The 9,379-nt window shown below is 45.3% G+C and overlaps 1 protein-coding gene across 1 annotated transcript; it reads left to right on the top strand.

The window, feature by feature from the left end:
* Window positions 1–403: 403 nt before the first annotated feature.
* Window positions 404–1,306, top strand: LOC143592140 (uncharacterized). Its single transcript, XM_077072126.1, has one exon. The coding sequence runs from the start codon at window positions 404–406 to the stop codon at window positions 1,304–1,306; it is 903 nt and encodes a 300-aa protein (XP_076928241.1).
* Window positions 1,307–9,379: the final 8,073 nt, after the last annotated feature.

The following is a 9,379-nucleotide window of genomic DNA, read 5'->3' as shown; positions in this document are numbered from 1 at the left end:
TAGTTCAAAGTTCTGAGACTTTTTCGCATCATTTGCAGGAAGGTTCCAATATTTTGGAACATAAGAAACGTAAGGGGTTCTGTAGGAAGAAAGGGGCGAGAAGCAAGTCTGTTTCTCCGGTGGGTTTTGAGCGGTCGAAAAAAAGGCAACGTGATAGTGGTGATCCTTTCGATCTAGACCGGTTTATATTTAATGGTGGCGAGGAAACAATTGTTTGTCAATCGGTGGAGACTAATTTTGTTGTCTAAGGCTCAGCAGTGCTACAAAGGTTGAATGAAGATGTGCATCAAGAAGCGGCCGATACAATGCAAATGGCGAAGGAGTTGGGAGTTCTTGATATCGACAATTTTGAAGGTGATCTTATTAAGGTTATCAATAATGAAGGTTATCAACTAGATTATCAATGAATTTTTTGTCCGTGAATATTCGTGGGTTGGGAAGTGAAGTTAAAGGCACGTGGATTCGGAAACTTAGCAATGCCAATGAGATTGGGTTTATAATGCTTCAAGAGACGCAGTTTGCGTCTCTCGAAGGAATGGATCTGGGGAGATTTTGGGGAAAAGGGTGTTTTGAATTTGATTGGGTTGGCGCTACTGGTCGGTCAGGAGGGCTGTTGTCTATTTGGGATCCAAAGAGGTTTTCTGTGTCTAGAATTGAGAAGCATCATTTTTATTTATGTATTCATGGTACTTTGAAAGATGATGGGAAGGCGTTTCCGGTGGTTAATGTTTATGCGCCTCAAAAACTGAGGGATAAACGTGCGCTTTGGGCCGAGCTTGAAAGTATTATATTTCAAAATCATAGCTTTTGGGTTGTTGGTGGTGATTTTAATTGTGTGAGAGAACGTTCTGAGCGAAGGAATTCTAAGTTTAATGCTCAAGTCTCCAACGAGTTCAACGAGTTTATTGATAACGTGGATCTGCAGGAGTTTGTTTTAAGAGGTAGGAAGTTTACCTTCATGTCCGGTAATAAATGTAACCGTATCGATTGTATTTTCGTTTCTTGGAATTTTTTAAACGAATGGACCAATGCGGAGTATCGCGCTCTAGCCAGGGAGGAATCGGATCACTGCCCGTTAGTGTTGAAAATTGAAGCGAGGAATTTCGGGCCTAAACCTTTTAGGTTATTTAATTCTTGGCTTTCTAGGGCTGATTTACATGAAGTGGTCACTAAAGCTTTATCGGGTTTTGATGAAACGGGCCACCAGACGTGTTATTGCTGCACAAGTTTAAGAGAATCAAAGTTCAGATTATCGAGTGGCATAAGAAGTGGTCGGCTGAGGATCGTGCAGAGGAGATCAATCTAAAAGCTGAATTGTTTGACCTGGACGAGTATATTGACGAGAGGGAATTGACTGAAGCGGAGATGTGGGTCTATGTTGAAGCAAAGAAAAGGTTGCGAGAGTTGGAAGAAGTCAAAAAGAAAGATATTTGGCAAAGATCGCGTGTTCGGTGGGCTCGGGAAGGGGATGAAAACTCTAGTTTTTTTTCACGGTTTATTCAATACGAGGAGGGTTTCAAATAGTATTCCGGGTTTGATGGTTAATGGAAAATGGGTATTTAAGCCACCGGAAGTGAAAAGAGAAGTTTTTACTTTTTTTAAAAAACGTTTTGTTGAAGACATACCTATTCGGCCGAAGTTGGAGTGTTTTGGAATTAAGCGGTTGACCGAGGTGGAAGCTGAAGAGCTTGTGGTTCAGTTTAGTGGGAAGGAAATTAAAGAAGCAGTTTTTGATTGTGGAGGTGACAAGGCCCCGGGCCCTGATGGCTTTAATTTTAGGTTTGTGAAAATGTTCTGGTCGTTACTCGCCGATGATTTTGTCAAGATTATGCAGAATTTTTTCGATACGGGTACTATAAATCGGGGAGTGGGCTCATCTTTTATTACTTTGATTCCTAAAGTTAAAGATCCGGTTGGGTTAAATGAATATCGGCCGATTACTCTAATAGGAGTTATTAGTAAAGTAATTTCCAAGGTTCTCGCTAACCGTCTTAAAAAGGTGATGGGTAGTATCGTTCACGATACGCAATCGGCGTTCCTTTCAGGGAGGAACATTCTAGACGGGCCTTTAATAATTAATGAAATTTCCACGTGGGCGAAAAGGATGGAAAAAGAATTATTTTTGTTTAAAATTGACTTCGAGAAAGCTTGTGATAATGTGAATTGGGAGTTCCTGATTTCGATTATGAGGCAAATGAATTTCCCGGGAAGATGGTGTAATTGGATAAAGGGAGTTGTTTCATCGGCTCGTTCCTCTATTCTTGTGAATGGTTCACCTAATTTCGAGTTTGACTGTGGCAAAGGAATACGACAAGGTGACCCTATTTCACCTTTTTTATTTTTGATAGTCATGGAGGGACTATCCTCGATGATTAGGAAGGCTTGTAGTCATGGTATGTTCAATGGTGTGCGTTTCAATATCGATGGTCCTATGATATCGCATCTTCTCTATGCCGATGATGCAATGGTTATGGGTGAGTGGTCTCAACGTAATTTTAAAGCTTTGAAGAGAATTCTATGTATTTTCCATTTGTGCTCGGGGCTTCGAATTAACTTGCACAAGTCGAGTCTATTTGGGATTGGGAAGAGCGTGGAGGAGGTCGGAATTATTGCAAACAGATTGGGTTGTAGACCGGGGTCCTTCCCATTCAAGTACTTGGGAATTCTTGTAGGCGCTAATATGAATCAGGTTAGTAATTGGGATTCGGTCGTTGAGGTGTTCAAAAAGCGATTATCATCTTAGAAGGTTAGTGTTTTATCCATTGCAGGTCGGGTTATTCTTATAAAGTCGGTTCTTGAATGCCTCCCCTCCTATTATTTCTCTTTATATAAAGCCCCTGTTACGGTTATTAATAAACTCGAGTCTATTGTTAAACGCTTCCTTTGGGGAGGGTGTGATGAAAAGAAAAAATTCATTGGGTTGCTTGGGATGTAGTCACGAAAAATATAAAAGACGGAGGATTGGGTATTTCTAAATTGGAACAGAGCAGTTATGCGTTGTTATTGAAATGGTTATGGAGATATCAAATAGAATAGAAAAGGAGGCGCTTTGGAGGAAGGTCGTTGACGTGGTGCATGGCTCGAAAAGGAGATGGGAAACTTTCCAATGTAGTAGTCGGTTTCCGGGTACGTGGTCTAGATTGGTGAAAGTGGGTGTTAAATTGAAGGTGAACGGTATCGGGTTCACTAATATGATCAGAGGGGTGGTGGGTGATGGTTCGAGCATAAAATTCTGGATAGATCCTTGGCTTACGACCGGACCTTTGAAGACGAAGTTTCCTTCGTTGTTCCGCCTTGAAGATCAGAAAGGGTGCACGGTGGCGGAGAGATTTTGTGTTCATAATCTTCATTGCACGATTCAATGGAGATGGAAGAAGTACCCGACCACCAATATTGAAGTGGAAGAGGTAATTCATTGTCATAGATTGGTCTCGGACGTGCTTTTAACCGGTAGTGAAGATTCTTGGGCTTGGAATCAAGGTTTGAATGAAGGCTCTTCGGTTAAGGAAGCTCGAAAGTGGTTAAAAAGCAACGAACCAAGCGAAGGTAATATGGTTTTTAATTGGTGTAAGTGGATCCCGAATAAGAGTAACATTTTTATGTGGAGGGCGAGTTTGGATAGACTTCCTACTCAAAGTGATCTTATGAGACGAAACATTAATGTGGGGGATGGATTATGTGCATAATGTGGAGAAACCAGTGAAACTGTTGGTCATTTGTTCTCAGGGTGTATGGTTGCGTGTAGGGTGTGGAATGCGATTGCGTCTTGGTGTAAAATTCCTCGGTTCTTCGTGTTCTCAGTCCTTGACGTGTAGCAGATCATCAATCATATGGCTGAATCAGAGAAAAAGAAAGAAGTAGTTTATGCAATAATCGTTATTGCGTGTTGGAGAATTTGGAAGGCGAGGAATGAAAAGGTTTTCAACGGGGCGGATTCGAACGTAGTTCAAATTGTTTCGGATATTAAATCGATGGGGTATCTCTGGTATAGGAGTAGACATAAAAAGGGTACGATCGATTGGAGAAATTTGTGTAATTTTTCTTTTTCTTTGATGTAATGTCCTTTGTGACGGTCTTTCTCTAACTTGGAGTTGGCCGTCTCGGGTTGTTTTTTAATGAAATTCGCCTTTCAAAAACAATTAATAATATGTTGGAAAATCTGGATTTTGATCAAACACACAAACATGAGATTGAACAAACTTATCCGACTCTTTTATCATTATAATCAACGAAAGCGCATACATTAGAGTAGCGTTAACTATATATATATAAGCATTGTTGCTTCAAGCATCCACCGAATAAAATCATGATTTATATTAACAAAATATAGGATTTTCGTCACCGGACCATGATTTAACATACATCCATAAAGGATCCGGAAACGATATATTCAAAGGGGATATATAAAATCCGTCGGGTCGTACCAACCAAAAACAATACTGGACACCAAAACTTAACCTTTCACATTTCCACCGAGCAAGTCTATAGAAAACTTCCAAACACTGATACTTTTTACCCCACCAAAATTCACCATCAAAATGGGAGCTACGGTCAATCGTGTCACAAAATGAAATAACCATTAGAAGGGATGATATGTTTTCCAAGATCGTCATCTATTGATCTAACACGAGTAACAATATTATCAGCAGGAATACTGTTGAGAATGTAGATTTTCCATTTTGGAGTGAAGAAACAAGTATTTACAATGGAAGGAGATGAGGATACCAAGATGAGAAAGATCAAGATGATATTAATCATATTGCTTAATCTCATAAATTAAACAAGGTTCACTTTCAAAAAGTTGTGTTCTCGACCTTATGGCACTGTGACGCTGGAAATCAGACAAACTGAATGACACAACTAATACTATAATGAAGAAACGTGGATCTACTCACTGGTAGCAGATCTGCTTTCCTCGGGTATGATTAAACTGTTTCACCGATGGTTCCTTTGAATCCGTGTTCTTCCACCTACAAAATGAACAGCGCCGTTACTTACCCCTCAGAAAGGGACAGAGGGGTCCTCTTTGGGGTAACCCTCCGGCGTGAGAATCAGTATCTTTGTGGAGAAGATAATAAAGTGTGAGTCAGTGAAATCTCAAGAGTATTGCTGAATCGCTGAATACTCTTGATTATGTGACTGTGTGTTTTCTGTAACTGACTGTGAGTGAATACAATTCAATATGATTGAATGTAATATCACTGCTTGTAACTGTCAATGATTGAGTGTGAATGAATGTGTCATCAAAGTGGAGTTGATGCTGTATTTATAGTGCTAGGGTTTCCACTGGCTGGGCTCAGCCTCGTTGGCCTCCTCCAATCGCACTGCGCCACGTGTCCTCTGGGACACCTGGCGCTTTCTCGTTGGTTGAAATCATGTGGTAGCACATGTGTCATGCTGAGTTGTCGACCTTTCATTTGGCAGCTGTCAACATCAGCATATTCTTACTCCTTAAAAAGATGCCTTCTAGAAGAGTGTCTGACGTGCACAATCAAGGTTGCCCTGATCCTGATTTGGATAAGGACGAGGTTGATTATGTGTACGTGTGATATGCGCCCATCCTGAGAATGCGCGAAGTCTTCTTTTTATTCTCACGCGCAGATATTTCATGCGCAGGTGTGATATGCACGAGCGTGTGATATGCGCCGCGCGCTGGTGCGCCACGCGCATATGTGACGCGCGAGCATATGTGATGTGCAAGAGCATGCGATATGCGCCGCGCGCATATGTGATGCGCGAGCATATGATGCCTGAGCATGTTTTGTATGCGCGATGCGCCTGGGTTTTGGCTTTGTGCCTTCATAATGTCTTTATCTTGTGGGTTGACCCGCCTTGCTTGGTGTTGAGGCGGGTACATACCTCCTCAAGCCCCCCCAGTCTAATGTGTGTCTTATCTTGCGCGAGCGTGGTAAGATAGATATTAGACTCACTGAATTGTCCTTTTATAGGGGGTTTTGTCGTTTTCTTGGTTGTTTCCATCGTCGCGCGAAGTTCTATCCATTTGGTTGAAAACGAAAGGTCCAAACACGTGGTTGGTTGGTGATGACGTGCGCCGTAAACGTGTCAGACGTTTCGTGTGCTCGAGGTGCTACAGTTGCCTTTCACGTCCCCTCACACAGCTGTCTTGAACACGTGTCGCACTCGCATTGGTTAGTACCTGCGAGTGGGGGCGCGTCTCTGTTCCATGGCAGGTCGGTTACATCTTTTTGTCCCCTCACACAGCTGTTAGGGACACGTGTCGCGCCTTCGTTGGGTTGCCCCTGCGAGTGGGGGCGCGTGAAACCCGATCAGCTGCCACATTTCTCTCTCCTGGGCCTATAAAAGCAGGCCCTTAGGAAATTTTTATCTTCATCTTCATTGTTGCTAAAATTCAAATTTCTGCTTTCACATTCTGATTTGAGTGTTTACGTCGATTCGAATCCTCGATTATCGGCTATTACAGTTGTATGTCTGATAGTTCATACTCGTCTAGCCCTTCAATCACCTCCGTTGCCTCTCGAAGACGCCGTGTGAAATCTGTGGTGATGTCGACATTGAAGCAAAAGGGGAAGGGGAAGAAGGTTGTTGAGACCACATCGGAGGAAGTAGGGAGGACCAAGGCCACCAAAAGGTGGAATGAAATCCCCTGCAAATTGAAGCAGGCAGATCTCGACAACCTGATCACCTCTCAGGGCTTTCCCACCCTGTTTGGCTGCATGTTGCCTAGGTCCGGGCAAACGGCGGCGGACCCGCCTGCCGGCTATATATCCCTATATAGCCACTTTTTCACCCACTGCAACCTTCGTCTCCCGATGACAAGGTTTGTGGGTGCACTGTTGAAGTTCTATGGGATTCACATATCCCAAGTCCATCCGTTTGGACTCGTGCGCGTGACTCACTTTGAGTTCATGTGCAAATCCCAGCGCGAGGAACCCACTCCTCGGCGCTTTCAATATTTTTATAAGGCCAAGATCCAAGACAATTGGATCTCTTTTATTCCTCGCAGTCAGAAAGTGAAGTGCTCCACTGTTTCATTCAAGAGCCTTCATGACTGGTCTGAGAGGTTTTTTTACATTAAGGCCGGTGTGATCCCCATCCGTATGACCATGCGCTCTATCACTTCTGCGCCTGCGGATGAGGGTGTCCTCAAGAACCCAACTGGCGCATGGGTTAAGAAACTGACCGCCGAACCATCCCCTGCGAAGAAAATTTGCGAGGAGGCGCTGGTTGGGGTCGGCATGAGCAGGCTCTGGGCCGACAGCGCGCTTGAGCCCGTTATCCAAGTCGACGGGTTGTGTAAGTTTTTTTTTTTTTTTTTTTTTTTTTTTTTTTTGTATATTTGCGCGAACATCGTTCTTTTGCTGATATCATTTAACTTGGCTTTGCGCAGTCACCAAGGATTACATCCTTGCCGCTTATGATGAACATGTGGAGGGCGGCTCCGTCGAACTTGGCGCTGGGGAGGTTGGTTTCCCGGATCGCTTCGATGACCTGTTCATCCCAGTAGATCTGGATTTTGACTTTGACGGTGACGCGCCTGGTAAGCCTTCGCACTGCTGCTCATTCCTTTAGAATACCCAAGTTTATTAACATTTCTGTCGCTTGTTTTTGTAGATGCGCTTGAAAACTACGAGCTAGAGCTCGCGGAAGAGGAGGAGGAGGAAGAGGAGGCGCCTCTACTAAAGCGCAAAGCTAAGGGGAAATCTGGCGCAGGGGCCAGTAAGAAACAGAAGAAAGAGGACACCCCTGTCGCTCATCCCCATGCTCAAACGAAGGGACCTAAGGAAACCCAGGTGTTTACCACAAAGGTTTCTTTAGCTTCTCTGCCTGTGAGAGTGGGCAGACCTCCTGTCCACTTGAGGTATGGTGGCGTCGCCTCCTCCTTTCGCGCGGCTGAAGAGAGAAGCAGTGCCGCGCCTGCAACAGGTATACTTTATTTATCTTCATCTGGCTGAATTGTTATTAAACCTTTGCTCCTTTAAATGTTTGCAGAGGCAGCGACGGTAACAGATCAGCCGCAGGCGCCACAAGGTGCCACGGCTGCGCCGGGGACTCCATCGAAGTCCCCTGTTCTACCCTCTGAAAAGGGTAGAATGGATTTTATGGCGATGTTCGATGCGCGAACAGAATTGCGCCAAGGTAAGTTTTGCACATATGTCTTCTAAATTTTTCCCTTTGGAGTCAGTCATAAACAATTTTTCCTTGTTTATTTGTTCATAGGAGTTGTAGCTGGCGCAACAGTTGCTGGTGATACTCCTGGCGGCACTTCCGGCGCCGCTGGTTCTGGTCCTGCTCCTGCTAGTGCTGAATCTCCCCTTATTGGGATTACCAAGGAGCAGGAAACCGTATTGCGCGCCGAACTGGCGGCGTCGAGACCTCCCTCGCCTCCTCCTGCACGCAGCCCTCCCCGCGAGGCTGGTTTGGAGCCTTCCAGGTCGCAGGAGAAGAGGCCTGTTGAAGAAGACGAGGAGGACGAGGGGGTTCAAGTTGAAGACTCCTTGGGAGACCGCGCCAGCCCTGCGATGCCGCAAGTGTTCGCAGCGCAGACCTCTGGTGGGGCTGGCGCTGACTTTCCTGCTTCATCCCCGCAGGTATGTATTGATTTGTTGGTCCGCTGCGCGTATCTCCATATAAGTATGCTTTATGACTTAGAACTTTTCTTGTGTTTTGCAGGAAGGTGTCCCCGTTTACCGCCCGAGATGGAATATTAATGAAGAGAGTTCCTTTCAATCCATGGGCGTATGCGAGGACTTCTGGGCTCATGCCGTGCCTCCTACTGAAAGGAGGTATCAGGAGGAGCGCACCCGCGCGGACTTGCTGAACGACCATGTTTTCGCTGGGTCGGCTTTCTTCGCTGCTTCCCAAGAGCTTCGTCGTGATTATGTTAAAGTACGCGACGCTCTTGTGGAAGCCCAGCGAGAGGCTAAGGTGGCCGCCTGGAACCTGTCTGATGCTCGCGCGCGAGCTGAGAAACTCCAGGCGGAGCTCAGTGAAAACAGAGCAAGTGCCAACACCGCATACATCAAGCGCGGGCATGAGCTCCAAGCTGCGCGGGAGAAGCAGCAGTTGGCGGAGGCCGAAGTTGCCAAGTACGCGCGCAGAGTGCGTGTCTTGGAACAGCAGGCCGAGGCGCGTGACCAAGCTATCGTCCAGAGTATCACTGAGAAATCATCACTGGAGAGCGAGGTTGCGCGCCTGAAAAGGGATTTGGCGGCCGCGCAGGCCGATAGAGATGAGGCCTTAGCGACGGCGGCGTCTAGCCAGGAAGCACTTGGTGCTGCGCAGGCGGAGAAAGAAAAAATTTTGGCGGCAGCAGCGTCTGATAAGGAGGAACTAAAAAAGACTAAGGAAACTGTTGAGTTATTAAACTCTCAGGTTCCTGCCCTCGAGACGTCTGTTG

This window comes from Bidens hawaiensis, unplaced genomic scaffold (assembly GCF_021521415.1).
Source record: "Bidens hawaiensis isolate Kalapana, Puna unplaced genomic scaffold, B.hawaiensis_p1.1 tig00040545_1, whole genome shotgun sequence".
NCBI classification, from domain to species: Eukaryota; Viridiplantae; Streptophyta; class Magnoliopsida; order Asterales; family Asteraceae; genus Bidens; species Bidens hawaiensis.
This window is presented reverse-complemented; position numbering and strand designations above follow the sequence as displayed.